General features: G+C 38.9%; 1 protein-coding gene across 2 annotated transcripts in view; it reads right to left on the reverse strand.

The window, feature by feature from the left end:
- Nucleotides 1-1,846: 1,846 nt before the first annotated feature.
- ANXA4 (annexin A4) overlaps nucleotides 1,847-18,820 on the reverse strand; it is a 76,642-nt gene continuing 59,668 nt past the window's right edge. For both annotated transcript variants that reach the window (XM_047745444.1, XM_047745443.1), the window contains 5 exons: nucleotides 18,590-18,683; nucleotides 15,328-15,423; nucleotides 14,714-14,772; nucleotides 13,580-13,702; nucleotides 1,847-2,989 (listed from right to left, as the gene is read on the reverse strand). In XM_047745444.1, the coding sequence (XP_047601400.1) occupies nucleotides 2,930-2,989; nucleotides 13,580-13,702; nucleotides 14,714-14,772; nucleotides 15,328-15,423; nucleotides 18,590-18,683 (432 nt within the window). In that variant the 3' untranslated portion in view covers nucleotides 1,847-2,929. The remainder of the gene's footprint in view (nucleotides 2,990-13,579; nucleotides 13,703-14,713; nucleotides 14,773-15,327; nucleotides 15,424-18,589; nucleotides 18,684-18,820) is intronic.

The following is an 18,820-nucleotide window of genomic DNA, read 5'->3' on the forward strand; positions in this document are numbered from 1 at the left end:
AATAGTGTGAATCATTTTTCCCATGCAATGTTCTTATACCGGTAAGTAAATACGTTCCTTAGAACATTTAGGTATGTAATTAAATGGAATCATACTGTACCTATCATTCTGCACCTTTCTCCTTTCTCAAAATTATACTTTCAAGACTTATCCAGTTGACAAATCTCCAGTTAATCTTCACTGTTCGTTGTGTCACTAACCCACAATTTGTTTACCGTGAGGGAGTTAGGTTGCTTCTACTTTAATGTTCTTATAGAGTAGCAATTAACACCATGTGCAAAGATTCACCAAGTAAATTCCTAGAAGTGGATTCCCTAGGAACTTTACAACCTTATTAGCTATTGCCAAATTGTTCTCTGAAATGATTCTGCCAATTTATACTCCCATCAGCAGTATGTGTAGTTGGGGCCCCAGTGGACGGGTGTCTGACTCATTCCTGAGAAATTTGAAAGGTAGAGGCTGGCTGACGCAAGTTGGTGGGGGGTGGGGAGGAGAGGGACAGAGAATGTCCGCAGCAAGGGGATCAGTGTTTGTGCCCAGAATTTGTCAGCATAAAGGATGTGCAAGTGTTTCCCATGGAAGAAGTGTGGGCCACCAGAAGATAGCCAGCCTGGGATCATCTTGGATTCTGTCCTAGAGAACTGGGTGGAAGGACACACTGACTTCAGCAAAGAACACTTGTGGGTGTTGCGTTCTTAGGGGCTGGAAAAGGAGAATACATTTGCCTTGCGAAAGGAACAGAAGAGTAGTTCCCTTGTGATGAGGTTGATAAAGGAACCCAGAAGAATACCCCTAAAAATCAGCGTTAAATACTTGCCTTTGTTAAACAGTGTTGATTCTCTACAACAGTCAGGTAAGACCTTCCCCCCTCCTGTTTACAACACTGCTCCCTCCTGCTACAACACTGGCGAAGTTTGGGCTGGGTGTGGAAGGAAACTAAGGTAGAGAAAGAAGGGAAGTCCACCTTATTCTTTATTCTTATTCTTTATTCCTGCTGGCAATAGGCCAGAGCTAAACAAGGGAAGAAGCCTCAACTGTAAATCAAGTTTGAAATTTTGACTAGACATATTAATTGCTAGAATGACCTTAAGGGACTGCACAGTAGGACTTTTTAAAACCTAAGAGTGGCCAGAAAAGTCCCAGCTCTATCCTCTGACTCAATTTCCATCTAAAGCCAGGAGATAGGCCCATGAATAAATGAACAATGGGAGATAAAAAGTTGCCTCATAATTATATTCCAGAGTTATGCTTGTTTCTGACAATAAACAAACATTTCTCCAAGGTGGCCTTATCCTGCTTCCAGTCAACAAATGCAATTTGTATGAAAAATTTGGCTAAGTTATATATATAATTTAAAGATAAAACTACCAAAAATTTGTAATGCTTCCAAAGAAAAAGTTGGAGATCCCATACTTTTCTAGGTAGGTTTCAAAGCATAAGTAATGTTTCCTATAATTAATCGGAATGACTAAGCAGTCATACAAGTAGTCTTCACCAGTAACTCAAGCATTTATAATGGGCAGTAGAAACAAATTGAAAAAATATCTTTATATTTCATCCATCAAAATACAATAGATACTATAGAATGAACAAAGAAGACAATTATTCTTACTAAATACAAATGTTCTATTTAGTAGAACAAGGAGCATCACTCATTTCTGGAGAAAAAATTAATACATTATTTTATACCATTAAGTAGTGTTTGGTATATGTGAACACTAGTTTTATAGCAATAAGTGTACATAAGACTAAATATATTGTTTTTTCTTAATGTTGTAGTTTCTAATAGAAACTAAGTAACACAAGTTTTTTAAAGATAGTAGAAAAGTCAGAGAAAGAATATACCTCATTTTAAAGATAACATGTTTTATTAAAATTATTTTTCCATGTTGTATACAAACTGAACTTTGGAATAAAATCAAGTACAACTTCAGAATAATTCTAGAGTTGAAAGGCACAATGCAAATGTAAATTAGTACAAATCAACAAAATTGAAAAATACTTTAAAAATCATTTTTAGCACAAAAAATTCCTTTAAGTGAAAGTAAATTCAGAACATTACACCCATCACCAAAATAATACCTAGTTGGACACTTAATTTTTTTCCCATTCATCTTCCAGTTTGATTAAGATATTAACCATGATATTGTGGAATGTTCAGCATTTATATTTGCTAACCGCATATATATGATCTGTATAACCACACTAAGAATTTAATTTGTTCAGACAAGTGGCTGATTTTGGTATACTTCAACCTGGAGAGAGTAAATAATCTTAATATAAGATGTGAGGAAGGAAGTCTCCCGTAGAGATCAACTAACAGTGCAGACAAAATCTAAACAAAGGAGAGTATTAGATGTCTTCAAAGTATGACCATGTAAAATAGCAAATTGGATGGATATTCCTATGAACTAGATGCTCACAATTTCAAATCAAGAAATTACTAGTAGAAATTACTAGCCTTAGTAATTAAAGGCTAAATTTAGCTAATTAAAGGCTAAAACTAGTCAAGAAATTACTGGCCTTTCAAATACAAAGTATTTGAAAATACTTTGATTTTAAGACAGTCTTTCAGTCTTCTGCTTTAACAGTTTTTCATCAAAACCATGACATAAATTTAATACATTCCAATTTCTGAGAAATACAGATGAGGAAGATATCTGTTAAAAAACCATGGAATACATTTTTATTTTTAATTTTAAATCTCCTTTTAGGTTTTATAAGCTTTGAAATGCAAGTACAGCTTTAAAGCATCATAATGAGTAATTATAGATGAATAGTAACATAGTCAGTCTATATCCTAGGAAGCATCCGTAGGCGTTTTAATTGGAAATAAGCATTCTGAGATAATGTTAATAGCAGTGTAGAAAAATGAACTTAAAAGAAGAAATCCAAAGTGCTGGGAATCCTCCTATCCTTGGATTTTATTTTAATCATCTCCTCCACAGAGAATGAGCAGTACCTTCCTGTAGTCTCCAGATGTGTCTCCCTGGGGGCAAGCAAAGCGAAGGTACAGTCAGATAAACGGGTTTCAACAGGGAATACACAGCTCAGAGTCATCTGTGTTAACTTTCTCAATCTTGTCTGGTTTTTTCTCAGAGAGGTGTTTTTTGTTTGTTTGTTTGTTTGTTTTTTAAAGATTTTATTTATTTATTTATTTGACAGAGAGAGATCACAAGTAGACGGAGAGGCAGGCAGAGAGAGAGAGAGGGAAGCAGGTACCCTGCTGAGCAGGGAGCCCGATGCGGGACTCGATTCCAGGACCCTGAGATCATGACCTGAGCCGAAGGCAGCGGCTTAATCCACTGAGCCACCCAGGTGCCCGAGAGGTGTTTTTTTAAAAACAACTTCTGTGGGGCATCTGGGTGGCTCAGTGGGTTGAACCTCTGCCTTTGGCTCAGGTCATGATCTCAGGATCCTGGGATCCAGCCCTGAATCGGGCTCTCTGCTCAGCAGGGAGCCTGCCTCCCCTTCTCTCTCTGCCTACTTGTGATCTCTGTCAAATAAATAAATAAAATTTTCAAAAAAAATTTTTTTAATTCTTTCATTGCAAAAATAATACATGTTCAATGTAAAGAATAAAGACCTAAAAGAAGGGGCGCCTGGGTGGCTCAGCTGGTTAAGCATATGTCTTCAGCTCAGGTCATGATCCCAGGGTCCTGGGATTGAGCTCTGCACTGGGCTCCCTGCTCAGAGAGGAACCCGCTTCTCCCTCTCCCTTTGCCTGTTGCTCTCCCTACTTGTGCTCGCTCTCTGTCAACTAAATAAATAAATAAATAAAATATTTTTTAAAAATTTTAAAAAGACGAAAAAGAAGAACATAAAAATCCGAATTACACCGTCCAGAGATTACTATTCTTAACAATTTGGTGTGTGCATATCCTTCGGGACTTTTTCCATGTATATAGGTTCCTGTGTGACAGGCCTATAGTGTTCTGTATTCTGCTTTTTTTTTACACAATTCAGACTATTTCCCTATTTTAATTTATTAAATATTCTTCTACAACATTATTCTTTAATGGTTAAAAGGAATTCCATCATATACAGATAAAATAATTTATTTGGCCACCCTCCCCCATTGTTAGGTATTTGTTGTTTCCAGTTTTTCACTACTATAAATACTGCGGCAATGAGCAATCATAGTTAAATTTTTGTGCACTTCTTGATGATCTAGTCAAGATAAATTTTCATAAAATGGATATTACCACATTAATGGTCATGCATTCTCTTAAGCCTTTCAATATGTGTTGGAAAATAGCCTTCCAGAAAGGTGTCATAATTTGTACATATAATTTTTTATGCTCTAATTGATAGATCAATTCATGTTTGTGCTTCATGGGCACTAGAAAAGAGGGAATCTCGAGGTGGCTGGTTGGGTGGGATAGTTAAGGGTCTCTCAGTTTCCGCTCAGCTCATGATCTCACAGTTGTGAAACTGAGCCCAGCCCTGGGCTCTGTGCGCAGCGGGAGTCAGCTTGAGATTCTCTCTTTCTCCCTCTCCCTCTTGCACTCTCTCTCTAAAATAAGTAAATATATCTGAAGAAGAAGAGGAAGAAGTAGGAGGGTGGGGTGGAGGGGGAGGAGGGGGAGGAGGGAGGGGGCAGGAGGAGGAGGGAGGAAGAGGAGGAGAAGGAAGGAAGATGGGGTATCTGGGCAGCTCTGTCAGTTAAGCTTGTGTGCTCTCTCTCTCCCTCTCAAATAAATAAAATCTTTAAAAAAATAAATAAATAAAAGAGGGAATCTCTGTCTATAGGATTCAAAGTTTGATATATAAATCTATTGAAATAAATCTTAATATATCCTTCTTTATGCTTTGCCTCGTCAATCTGCCAAAGAATAGGATGTGTTAAACACTATCTGGCATACTATTGCCATCAATATCTTCTTTTGGAGCTTCAAATTTCTTATTTATAGATTTGAATGCAATACTTGTTTGACACCTAAAGTTTCATGACAATTTAATTGTTGTTGTGAACAGTTGACTATCTTAATATAAAGTGATCCATTTTTTCCCTATTTAATGCTTTTTCTCCTTAAATTCTTCTTTTTCCTGATAGTATAATCCCTGCTTTCTTTTCTATATTGTCAAATAACAGCTGCCTTTACTTTAAGCTGGTTACTTGTCACTGTGGTTTAGTTGTTCCTGATAAACAGCACAGACTAGGATTTTACATTTTTATATAATCTGAGGGCTTATTTATAACTCACATTTTTGTCTTACTTCTGTCATTTTCTCTCTTTTTTTAAGGTTGTATTTATTTGTTGGAGAGAGAGAGAGGGCACACAAGCGGGGGGAGTAGCAGGCAGAGGGAGAGGCAGAAGCAGGCTCCCTGATGAGCAAAGAGCCTAACTCGGGATGGGATCCCAGGACCCTGCGATCATGATCAGAACCCAAGGCAGATACTTAACCCACTGAGCCACCCAGGCATCCCTGTCATTTTTTCTATTATTGATGTATTTTGTATATCTGTTCTGGTCCTTCTGACAACTGTTATTAAATGGGCAATGTATTCTTTTTTTTTTTTTTTTTAGATTTTATTTACTTACCTGACAGAATCACAGCAAGAGAAAGAACACAAGTGGGGGGAGTGGGAGAGGGAGAGCGGGCTTCCTGCTGAGCAGGGAGCCCAACCCAAGACCATGACCTGAGCTGAAGGCAGATGCTCAATGACTGAGCCCCCCAGGCACTCCCAATGTATTATTTTTATTTTTTTCCAGTGTTGTGTGTGTACACGTATATATACATATAATGTAAATATATTTATAGTGATGTTGTCCGAGCCAGTCAGTATTTTTGTACCCCATCATTTTAGTGCCTGTATAGTATTATCTTGTATAAATTTTCGATAACTGAGTCATCCCATTAGTTAACAAAAATAATAATACAGGGCTAAATGCCCCAATCAAAAGACACAGGGTATCAGAATGGATAAAAAAACAAAACCCATCTATATGTTGCCTACAAGAAACTCATCTTAAACCCGAAGACACCTCCAGGTTTAAAGTGAGGGGGTGGAAAAGAATTTACCATGCTAATGGACATCAGAAGAAAGCAGGAGTGGCAATCCTTATAGCAGATCAATTAGATTTTAAGCCAAAGACTATAATAAGAGATGAGGAAGGACACTATATCATACTCAAAGGAACTGTCCAACAAGAAGATCTAACAATTTTAAATATCTATGCCCCTAACGTGGGAGCAGCCAACTATATAAACCAATTAATAACAAAATCAAAGAAACACATCGACAAGAATACAATAATAGTAGGGGATTTTAACACTCCCCTCACTGAAATGGACAGATCATCCAAGCAAAAGATCAACAAGGAAATCAAGGCCTTAAATGACACACTGGACCAGATGGACATCACAGATATATTCAGAACATTTCATCCCAAAGCAACAGAATACACATTCTTCTCTAGTGCACATGGAACATTCTCCAGAATAGATCACATTCTTGGTCCTAAATCAAGTCTCAACCGGTATCAAAAGATTGGGATCATTCCCTGCATATTTTCAGACCACAATGCTCTAAAGCTAGAACTCAATAACAAGAGGAAATTTGGAAAGAACCCAAATACATGGAGACTAAACAGCATCCTTCTAAAGAATGAATGGGTCAACCAGGAAATTAAAGAAGAATTGAAAAAATTTATGGAAACAAATGATAATGAAAACACAACAGTTCAGAATCTGTGGGACACAACAAAGGCAGTCCTGAGAGGAAAATATATAGCGGTACAAGCCTTTCTCAAGAAACAAGAAAGGTCTCAGGTATACAACCTAACCCTACACCTAAAGGAGCTGGAGAAAGAACAAGAAAGAAACCCTAAACCCAGCAGGAGAAGAGAAATCATAAAGATTAGAGCAGAAATCAATGAAATAGAAACCAAAAAAACCAATAGACCAAATCAACGAAATGAGGAGCTGGTTCTTTGAAAGAATTAATAAGATTGATAAACCCCTGGCCAGACTTATCAAAAAGAAAAGAGAAAGGACCCAAATAAATAAAATCATGAATGAAAGAGGAGAGATCACAACGAACACCAAAGAAATACAGACAATTATAAGAACATACTATGAGCAACTCTACGCCAACAAATTTGACAATCTGGAAGAAATGGATGCATTCCTAGAGACATATAAACTACCACAACTGAACCAGAAAGAAATAGAAAGCCTGAACAGACCCATAACCAGTAAGGAGATTGAAACAGTCATCAAAAATCTCCAAACAAACAAAAGCCCAGGGCCAGACGGCTTCCTGGGGGAATTCTACCAAACATTTAAAGAAGAACTAATTCCTATTCTCCTGAAACTGTTCCAAAAAATAGAAATAGAAGGAAAACTTCCAAACTCATTTTATGAGGCCAGCATCACCTTGATCCCAAAACCAGACAAGGATCCCAACAAAAAGAGAACTACAGACCAATATCCTTGATGAACACAGATGCAAAAATTCTCGCCAAAATACTAGCCAATAGGATTCAACAGTACATTAAAAGGATTATTCACCACGACCAAGTGGGATTTATTCCAGGGCTGCAAGGTTGGTTCAACATCCGCAAATCAATCAATGTGATACAACACATTAATAAAGAAAGAACAAGAACCATATGATACTCTCCATAGATGCTGAAAAAGCATTTGACAAAGTACAGCATCCCTTCCTGATCAAAACTCTTCAAAGTGTAGGGATAGAGGGCACATACCTCAATATTATCAAAGCCATCTATGAAAAACCCACCGCAAATATCATTCTCAATGGAGAAAAACTGAAAGCTTTTCCGCTAAGGTCAGGAACACGGCAGGGATGTCCGTTATCACCACTGCTATTCAACATAGTACTAGAAGTCCTAGCCTCAGCAATCAGACAACAAAAGGAAATTAAAGGCATCCAAATCGGCAAAGAAGAAGTCAAACTATCACTCTTTGCAGATGATATGATACTATATGTGGAAAACCCAAAAGACTCCACTCCAAAACTGCTAGAACTTGTACAGGAATTAAGTGTCAGGATATAAAATCAATGCACAGAAATCAGTTGCATTTCTCTACACCAACAACAAGACAGAAGAAAGAGAAATTAAGGAGTCCATCCCATTTACAATGGCACCCAAAACTATAAGATACCTAGGAATAAACCTAACCAAAGAGACTAAGAATCTATACACAGAAAACTATAAAGTACTCATGAAAGAAATTGAGGAAGACACAAAGAAATGGAAAAATGTTCCATGCTCCTGGATTGGAAGAATAAATATTGTGAAAATGTCTATGCTACCTAAAGCAATCTACACATTTAATGCAATTCCTATCAAAGTACCATCCATTTTTTTCAAAGAAATGGAACAAATAATCCTAAAATTTATATGGAACCAGAAAAGACCTCGAATAGCCAAAGGAATATTGAAAAAGAAAGCCAAAGTTGGTGGCATCACAATTCCAGACTTCAAGCTCTATTACAAAGCTGTCATCATCAAGACAGCATGGTACTGGCACAAAAACAGACACATAGATCAATGGAACAGAATAGAGAGCCCAGAAATGGACCCTCAACTCTATGGCCAACTCATCTTCGACAAAGCAGGAAAGAATGTCCAATGGAAAAAAGACAGCCTCTTCAATAAATGGTGTTGGGAAAATTGGACAGCCACATGCAGAAAAATGAAATTGGATCATTTCCTTACACCACACACGAAAATAGACTCAAAATGGATGAAGGATCTCAATGTGAGAAAGGAATCCATTAAAATCCTCGAGGAGAACACAGGCAGCAACCTCTTCGACCTCAGCCGCAGCAACATCTTCCTAGGAACATCACCAAAGGCAAGGGAAGCAAGGGCAAAAATGAACTTTTGGGATTTTATCAAGATCAAAAGCTTTTGCACAGCAAAGGAAACAGTGAACAAAACCAAAAGACAACTGACAGAATGGGAGAAGATATTTGCAAATGACATATCAGATAAAGGGCTAGTGTCCAAAATCTATAAAGAACTTAGCAAACTCAACACCCAAAGAACAAATAATCCAATCAAGAAATGGGCAGAGGACATGAACAGACATTTCTGCAAAGAAGACATCCAGATGGCCAACAGACACATGAAAAAGTGCTCCACATCACTCGGCATCAGGGAAATACAAATCAAAACCACCATGAGATATCACCTCACACCAGTCAGAATGGCTAAAATTAACAAGTCAGGAAATGACAGATGCTGGCGAGGATGCGGAGAAAGGGGAACCCTCCTACACTGTTGGTGGGAATGCAAGCTGGTGCAACCACTCTGGAAAACAGCATGGAGGTTCCTCAAAATGTTGAAAATAGAACCACCCTATGACCCAGCAATTGCACTGCTGGGTATTTACCCTAAAGATACAAACGTAGTGATCTGAAGGGGCACGTGCACCCGAATGTTTATAGCAGCAATGTCTACAATAGCCAAACTATGGAAAGAACCTAGATGTCCATCTACAGACGAATGGATAAAGAAGATGTGGTATATATACACAATGGAATACTATGCAGCCATCAAAAGAAATGAAATCTTGCCATTTGCGACGACGTGGATGGAACTAGAGGGTATCATGCTTAGCGAAATAAGTCAATCGGAGAAAGACAACTATCATATGATCTCCCTGATATGAGGGAGAGGCAATGCAACATGGGGGGTTGAGGGGGTAGGAGAAGAGTAAATGAAACAAGATGGGATTGGGAGGGAGACAAACCATAAGTGACTCTTAATCTCACAAAACAAACTGAGGGTTGATGGCGGGAAGGGGTTGGGAGAGGGGGGGTGGGGTTATGGATATTGGGGAGGGTATGTGCTATGGTGAGTGCTGTGAAGTGTGTAAACCTGGCGATTCGCAGACCTGTACCCCTGGGGATAAAAATATATGTTTATAAAGCTGTAAAAAAAAAAAAGAAAAAGAAAAAAGAAAGGATGAATACCCAAGTTTTGTAGCAACATGGACGGGACTGGAAGAGATTATGCTGAGTGAAATAAGTCAAGCAGAGAGAGTCAATTATCATATGGTTTCACTTATTTGTGGAGCATAACAAATAGCATGGAGGACAAGGGGAGATGGAGAGGAGAAGGGAGTTGAGGGAAATTGGAAGGGGAGGTGAACCATGAGAGACTATGGACTCTGAAAAACGATCTGAGAATTTTGAAGGGGTGGGGGGTGGGAGGTTGGGGGCACCAGGTGGTGGGTATTGTAGAGGGCACGGATTGCATGGAGCACTGGGTGTGGTGCAAAAATAATGAATACTGTTATGCTGAAAAAATAAAAATTAAAAAAAAAATAATACATAATAAATTATGTACTATAAGTATATGCCATATAATTTATATAAACATAAACAACAAGGACATCTGGGTGGCTCAGTGGGTTGAGCCTCTGCCATCAGCTCAGGTCATGATCTCAGGGTCCTGGGATTGAGCCCCACTTTTGGGCTCTCTGCTCAATGGGGAGCCTGTTTCCCCCCGTCTCTCTGCCTGCCTCTCTGCCTACCTGTGATCTCTCTCTCTCTGTCAAATAAATAAACAAAATATTAAAAAATATATATATAAACATGAGTAATATAAATATAAATAATACTATGATAAAATATAATATTTATTGATTTTTTTCACATTTTGTGAAATGATTTTATTCAGATTTGTTCATGTCTTTTTTATTATGTTAAAATATATATATCACAAATTTTGCCATTTTAACCACTTAGTGTGTAATTCAGTAACACTAATTACATCACATTGTTGTATAACCATCATCACTGTCTATTTCCAAAATCTTTTCATTTCCCCAATTCTGTAACCACTAACCAATACCCCTCCATTTCCTATCTCCCCCACCCCTGGCAACCTCTAATCTACTTTCTGTCTCTGTTAATTTACCTATTCTAAATATTTCATATAAGTACACAGAATCATACAGTATTTGTCCTCTTCTGTCTGGTTTATTCCACTTAGCATGTTCTTTTTTTTTTTTTTTAAAGATTTTATTTATTTATTTGACAGACAGAGATCACAAGTAGGCAGAGAGGCAGGCAGAGAGAGAGGAAGGGAAGCAGGCTCCCTGCTGAGCAGAGAGCCCGATGCGGGGCTTGATCCCAGGACCCTGAGACCATGACCCGAGCCAAAGGCAGAGGCTTCAACCTACTGAGCCACCCAGGCGCCCGCACTTAGCATGTTCTGAAGGTACATCCATGTATCAGAAACTTCATTCCTTTTTATGAATGTATATACCTCATTTTGTTTATCCATCTGCTACTGGATACTTAGGTTGTTGCTGCCTTCTGCTATTATGAATAATGTTTACATTGGTGTATAAGTATCTGTTAGAGTGCCTGTTTTCATTTCTTCTGAGTATATAGGAGGGAGCAGAATTCCTGGGTCATTTGGTAATTCTATGTTTAACTGTATTTTTTATGTTTAACTCTTTGAGGAAGTGCCAGACTGTTTTTCACAGTGTCTGCACCATTTTACATCCACCCCAGCAATGCACAAAGGTTATAGTTTCTCCATATCCTCTCCAACACTTGTTATTTTCTGTTCTTGTTTTTTAAAATTATAGTCATCCTAGTAGGTATTTCATTGTGGTATTTCATTGTGGTATTGATTTGCATTTCCCTAATGATTAATGATGTCAGGCATCTTTTCATGTGCTAATTGGCCATTTATCTTCCTTGGAGAAATGTCTATTCAATTCCTTTGTCATTTTTTTAAAGATTTTATTTACTTATTTGACAGAGATTACAAGTAGGCACAGAGACAGGCAGAGAGAGAAAGAGAAGGAAGCGGGCTCCCCACTGAGCCGAGAGCCCAATGTGGGGCTCGATATGGGGCTCAATGTGGGGCTCGATCCTGGGACTCTGAGATCATGACCCGAGCCGAAGGCAGAGGCTTTAACCCACTGAGCCACCCAGGCGCCCTCCTTGGTGGGTGCCTCCTTTTAAATTGGGTTGTTTGTTTTTTCGTTGAGTAGTAGGAACACTTTATATATTCTGGATAGTAAACCCTTACTAAATATTGCAAATATTTTCTCCTGGCCTCTGGATTCGTGTACTTTTATTCTGTTATTCTGTTTATTCTACTTTTATTCTGTTATTTTCTCTAAAGAAATTCCTAAACATGTAATAGCTAAGTAAGAGGTATAGTTTTTTTGTTTTGTTTTGTTTTGTTTTGTTTTTAACATTTACTGCCAGGGCATCTTGGAGGCTCTGTCATTTAAGGGACTGACTCTTGATTGTGGTTCAGGTCATGATCTTGGGGTCCTGAGATTAAATGCTGCATCAGGATCTGAGCTCAGCAGGGAGTCTGCTTCTCTCTCTCTCCTTTTACCACCCCCTGCCCCGACTCATGCACCCATGCTTTCTCTCTCAAATAAATAAATAAATCTTTAAAACAAAAACGACAAACATTTATTGCCAACTTGCTTCCCAGAAAGGTTAGACCACCTTATAGTCCCTCCATAAGACACAGTGAATTTTCCTCCAGCCCTTCTCAATGCTGGCTATGATCTCTTTAAACTTTGTTAAGGTATGAAGTGAAAGATGGTGATTTGTTTTCACTTGAAATTCATTCTACATTATTGGTATTAAACATTCTATACGTTTATTGTCCATTAGTGTTTCATCTTTCGTGAAGTAAGTGCCTGTTTTCTTTTCAGATTTTTTTCCCTTTTCTTTGTGATTTGCAGCAGCTCTTCATAAGGGATATTAATTCTATATTATATAGTACAAATATTATTTTCCCTTAACTTCCCTTATGGTCATCCTTGAATCTTAAAAGTATTTTACCTACAGCTAGCTATATTTCAGCTCTGCAAACTAAGGTTACCTCATAGTCGGTCCAGAAATAGAAACAAGTTCCTAAATGCCTGTATACGTAGTAACAAACTCAGCAGCTCAGACCACCTCATAATTATACTCTGCAGGCTATGTGTGGGATTCAGAATATTTAATTCACGGATCAAATCCTGATTTGAAGTTTACTGTGCAGGCAACACCAGCTTCTAGGGAAGTGTGTCTTGGTTTCATATTCCTAAGGCCCTTCTTGGCTTCCTCAGGAAGCAAAATCCCAGTAATGAGGGGTTTTGAGGGATGTGAGTCATTTCTCATCACCCCTGGGCCAGGTCCTGGGAAGTCTGCTGCCACTAGGTAAAGAAAGGCAGCAATCCAGGGCAACATGCTTTCCCATATTTTCCGCAGACCTCAGCTGGCCCAGGAGAGGGTTCTGGATGACCGATTTCATTGCGTCCCTTTCACCCGTAAGCAGGTAGACAGGGAAAATGCACTGTTGGAAGTATTCATTAAAATATACTCTTTGTCTGGGGTCAACATAAAATAATTACTATATTTAGAAGGCAAACATTTCCAGCTTTTAGCCTGGCCAGGATTTAAACATCTGTGTGAAAGGGGAGAAACTGGAAATACCTGAATCGCAGTACCATCTTTAAAGGGGAGGCTATCTGCTAGGGAGCGGCTAAGAAGTGTCTGAATGCCCGGGCTGGAACCCCATTCTTTCCTCAGAGCTGTCCCCTGGGCCAAGACTGGGCTCCCGTGACCCACCTTGATGAAGGAGTACAGAGACTTTCCATAAAGCCTCTTGAAGTTTTCCCGGATGTCCATCATATCAATCTCCGCTCGGGAAATCATAACTCTGATCAGGGTGTCATCATCAGTGCCCAAGCCCTAAGGAAGAAAACAAGATCCATGCTGGTTTCCAGACGGTGTTCTTTGTTAGCTTAACAAGGCAAATCTCTGCATGGCTCTCCTGGTGATGTCCTACCACAACCTTAGAAAGCATGTGGAACGCTGCTCCTCACCAGTGTTCAAGGCTTTCCAACATTCTGTCTTCTGACCAGAGGAGACCCCTCCCTGCCACTAGAGACAAAGTCCGCATTCCCAGCCAGCTGCCTCGCCTGCTGCCATCCCTCCCCCTGAATGTCCTTCTTCCCTCCCCAGCCTCGCCACCCTTCCTCCCATATGGAAGCCCCTCATGTAAAACTTCCTTGAAAGTCCTGCTCACAGATACCAACTTCTTAACATAGTCTTTTCTGATCCTCACCCCCTCAACAAATATGGGAAAAAAATACTCTTCTTTCTGTGTTCCTATACATTTGGGTCCTCAAATGTATAGGAACTATAAGAACTAAAAGACTATAGGAACTATAGGAACTAAAAGACTACCGTCTTACCTTCTATTTTGTTCTTATCGGTGTTCTGCCCATATCTGCCTTCCCCTTCCTACCTTTTGATCTCTCCTGCACCTCCCATGGTTCCCAGCAAGGGTGTCGCACAGAGGATAAGGCACGGTTAGGAGCCTCGGCTCTGAAGCTAGACTGCCAGTGTGTGTATCCCTGCTCTGTTGCGTCCTCACTGAGGACCCTGGGCAAACTGCGCACCTCCCTATGTCTCAGTTTTCTCATCTGTAAAATGGAGGTTAATAATAGTACTTGCCCCACACAGCTGTGATAGGCATAAAATTAATCCATGTGTATACAGCACTACGAATAGTGATCACATTATAAGTACTCAATAAATATTACCTAGTATTTCTATTAACAGGCACTCAGTGAAGTATTTGATGAACTGAGTATCTCAGGCTGATTTTGGTTAATTTGTGTAGGAAACATAAGTAAACATGAAAGTAGACACAAGACATGTTGAGGTCATTCAGATGCTAAAAATGAGGCCATTTACCTTCATAGATTTATAAAGCCTTTCAGCAAAATATGCAGATTTGTTCCTCATGCACTTTACTGTTGAGATTAAAAAAGGAAACAACAAAATTACAAATAAAATCTATGAGAAAAAAAATGACAGTTGTTCCTTCTGTTTCTACAAGGTATGAAATAATATCTCCCCATTGCTTTGTCGGAAAAATTTTAGCCAAACAATGTCTTATGAACACAGGCCATGGAAAAGTAATTAATAAAGTAATTAATTAGAGAAATAATAAAGGCAATTAAAGCAAAAGGCAGCATACAGTTTAAAAATGATTACTATTTTGAAACTCTTATTAGTTCTAACCATTCATAGACTTGCAAAATGCAGTTACTATAGGGTTATCTTTCCAGTATACTGAGATATAAAGGCACAGAGGATATAAAATATAGAAAACTATGTAACAGAGTAACAATCAGATCACATGTAATACTTCTTGTTTAAAATTCCGGATCTTATTATTATGAGTGATTTAAACTTTTTTTTTTAATCCCTGAAACCAAAAAACTGTATCTCCATGAAAACAAACTGGTAAGAAGGAAAGTCTTTAAACGTTTGTTTCTCTGCTCCCCACCCCACAACCAGCTTACCTATGGCCAGAAGAGCATCTTCAAAACTACCAGATGTTTCAGACTTAATACTCTGCTCAATATCCTTCTGAGATATCCTTTTGTATTCATCAAACACTACAAACAGTAATAGCGTGGAATTATAAATAATAAAAAAAGAATACAGGGAACTAAAATTTATGGAGAGAATAAGCATCTTTCTAGAGCTCGCTCTTTATTCTTTGGCATACATCAGGAGGAAATTAATTACCAATGTCAGTGAGAACCGGGAGGCATATGGCAAGTAGAATGGGTGCTAGGACAGGACGAAGGAATATTGTGCCTCTTGGAGGGTATCAGGCAAGCCCTTTCCCTTGTTTGGGACCTTGATTTCTCACACATATAATAGTGATAATGTCTGGAGAGATTTGCTTTCTTTTCTCATTGTTCCCTTAAATAGGCAGAACATGTCTTTCTGTAATTTTGACCTTGGCAATCACCTGTATGTTCATCTTCCTTTTGGCTCATCAAAACTGGAGCAATTCAACCCTTTCAATTGTGAGTCATATTTGGTAACAAACAATTGCATCTTTTAATAGACTGTAACATAATTATTTTTTTTTACTTTTTGCCAAGTATTTTTGAATGTGATAAACCTATTTTCCTCTCACTGCCTCCTTCTGGAGCCTTCTTAGAGTGGGTTATTTGTTTTATCTTCTTTTTTTTTTTTTTTTTAAAGATTTTATTTATTTATTTGACAGAGAGAAATCACAAGTAAGCAGAGAGGCAGGCAGAGAGAGAGAGGAGGAAGCAGGCTCCCTGCTGAGCAGAAAGCCCGATGTGGGGCTCGAACCCAGGACCTGGGATCATGACCTGAGCCGAAGGCAGCGGCTTAACCCACTGAGCCACCCAGGCGCCCCTTGTTTTATCTTCTTAACATTAATTCTTTGGGGTGCTGTCCCAGGCCCCATCAGGGTGATTCTCACAGGGCTGTCAATCCAGGGACACCCTGCCTCTCAACACAGACCATAAGCTCTACCAAGTGAGTGGAAAGTTCACTGGACCAGAACCAGTCTCACCCTCCTGGGGATGGTCAAAAGCAGTGAGTCATCTTCCACCCTAGACAACATAAGAATCACCTGGGAAACCTGAGAAACTTCCTGGATGTCACTTTCAGGGAATCAGAGTCAGCCAGTCTGAAGTAAGGGTTCAAGAATCAGCATTTTCAATGAAGACCAGATTTTGGAAACTCTGCCTTACAAATAAAATATGTGACTCCCTTCCACTGAGATCCCCAGATCTGCCTTGATTTCTGTACTTCCTGGAAATGTTCGAGTCTCCCACCAGTATTTTCCATTTTCCCTCTTGTCCCATTCTGTATTATTTCTTCTTGTTACTGAAGTTGGAGTCTGCATCTACTGCTTAATCGAATCGAAAGATCTAATTGATACATTTTCTAAGCCTCAGTTTTCTTCTCTGTGAAATGGTGTAGATACTGGCTGCTCCAATGGGATGTTGCGACAAACAATGCTTATAATATGCTTAGCACTGGGGGTGCCTGGATGGCTCAGTTCATTAAGTGTCTGCCTTTGGCTCAGGTCATGATCCCAGGGTCTTGGGATTGAGCCCCACATTCGGGCTCCCTGCTCAGTGGGGAGCCTGCTTCTCCCTCTGCCTGCTGCTCCCCCTTGCTTGTGCTTGTTCTCTCTCCCTGTCAAATAAAAAAGAAAAATCTTTAATATGCTTAGCACTGTACTAGAAGATAACCAATAAAACCCTAGTTATTTGAATCCTCACTATTATTGTTGGTTGCTAAGAAAATTATGAAGTTTTCTTTATCCAAATAGTACTTAGATTTTCTTCCAGCGGTTTACAAGCAGATATTTTACAACGTCCCGACAACTGACTTGTGCCTAGAAGTGAAAATGGTTAGGTATCTGCATTTTTTGAAGACCTGTAGTTCTTGGAAAATACCACCAGGGGGAGATTTATGTAATTAGTCATCTGGCAAGGAAGGGAAGGCAAAGAAATAGGGAGCTGAGTCAGAAGTTGATGCATTTGACGGTAGCTCATGACATTTATTAACAGGTGTAATCACCTATTTTTAGTCACTGTGGAATATCTGAAGTAGATGCAACTTCCAAATGTGCTGTAATTTTCAATTACTTTATGTTTTCAATTTACCAAACTCATTCTTCCCAAATTTCCCATGGGTTTGGTAAATTGTGTGTGATTATAAGGCATGGTAGGTTTATAAGATTATGATGCAACACAAAGACCTAAAGAGCTTACATACAAGATGAAATATCTTATTAAACCTTAATTGCTGTTTACAAGAAGAAAATAAACCTGATGACAAATGTGCTACAATTTTTCCCCCATAGAAGTTAAAAGAACATTACAAAGACTAAGCATTATCAGAAGCAAATTAGGAACATTACACATAGGAAATAAAATTTGAAATTATCCCTATTTATTTTATGCAACATACTCCCTAAAGAAATCACTTCTATTAGCTTTCAACTTGGATATTAACTAGGAATAAATGTCAACCAACAATTTTATTTTATTGCTCACTGATGTACTGAAGATTTTTTTGTATGTAATTAAAATTAAATGGGGCTGCTTTAGAAAAAGGACTGACCATGAAGGTTGGTTTCCTACAAATAGAAATGCCAAACTTTTTTTTATATATATATTTTTATTTATTTGACAGACAGAGATCACAAGTAGGCAGGGAGGCAGGCAGAGAGAGAAGGAGGGGAAGCAGGCTCTCTGCTGAGCAGAGAGCCCGATGCGGGGCTCGATCCCAGGATCCTGAGATCATGACCTGAGCTGAAGGCAGAGGCTTTAACCCACTGAGTCATCCAGGTGCCCCAGAAATGCCAAACTTCTAAGAATGTGTTGTGTATCTGGTAATTTTTCATAATTAATAGTAGGCATATGGGGGGTTCAGTAGGTTAAGGGTCTGCCTTCAGCTCAGGTCATGATCAAGTCCTGGGAATCCCTGCTCAGTGGGGAGTCTGCTTCTCCCTCTGCCTCTTTCCTCTGCCTTTCCCCCTGCTCCTCCCCCTCACTTGTTTTTTCTCTCTCTCCAATAAATAAATGGAATATTTAAAAAAAGAAAAAAGAAATTGGCCTTCATGTACATTGTTTCACTCATATATTTCCAAGGTAAAACATCTAAGACAATTCAGTACAATCTGTTCTTTGTACAAATAAAGGGGGAAAATTCTCAATTAATTATGGACAATACAGTTTTCATCATCTTTCAGTTTCTTTGAAGATGAGGCAAGCGCCTTACCATGCAACAGATGATTTCGGTTCCGGGAACAGAGAACAGTTAGAAATTTCACCTCATCTGTCCCCCATTTCTTCTCTCCAGCCTCATACAGGTCCTTAAGCCAAACAAAGCAAAAGTTTAAAACCATCACAGAGAAGGTGCCAGGAAACATGCAAATATTTCCGGAACATCAAAGAGCTGAGCTGGCTTTGTTTTATTTTGTTGGTGATGGGTGTGGAAGTGCTGTTTGTG

The sequence above is a fragment of the Lutra lutra genome, chromosome 9 (genome assembly GCF_902655055.1).
Source record: "Lutra lutra chromosome 9, mLutLut1.2, whole genome shotgun sequence".
NCBI classification, from domain to species: domain Eukaryota; kingdom Metazoa; phylum Chordata; class Mammalia; order Carnivora; family Mustelidae; genus Lutra; species Lutra lutra.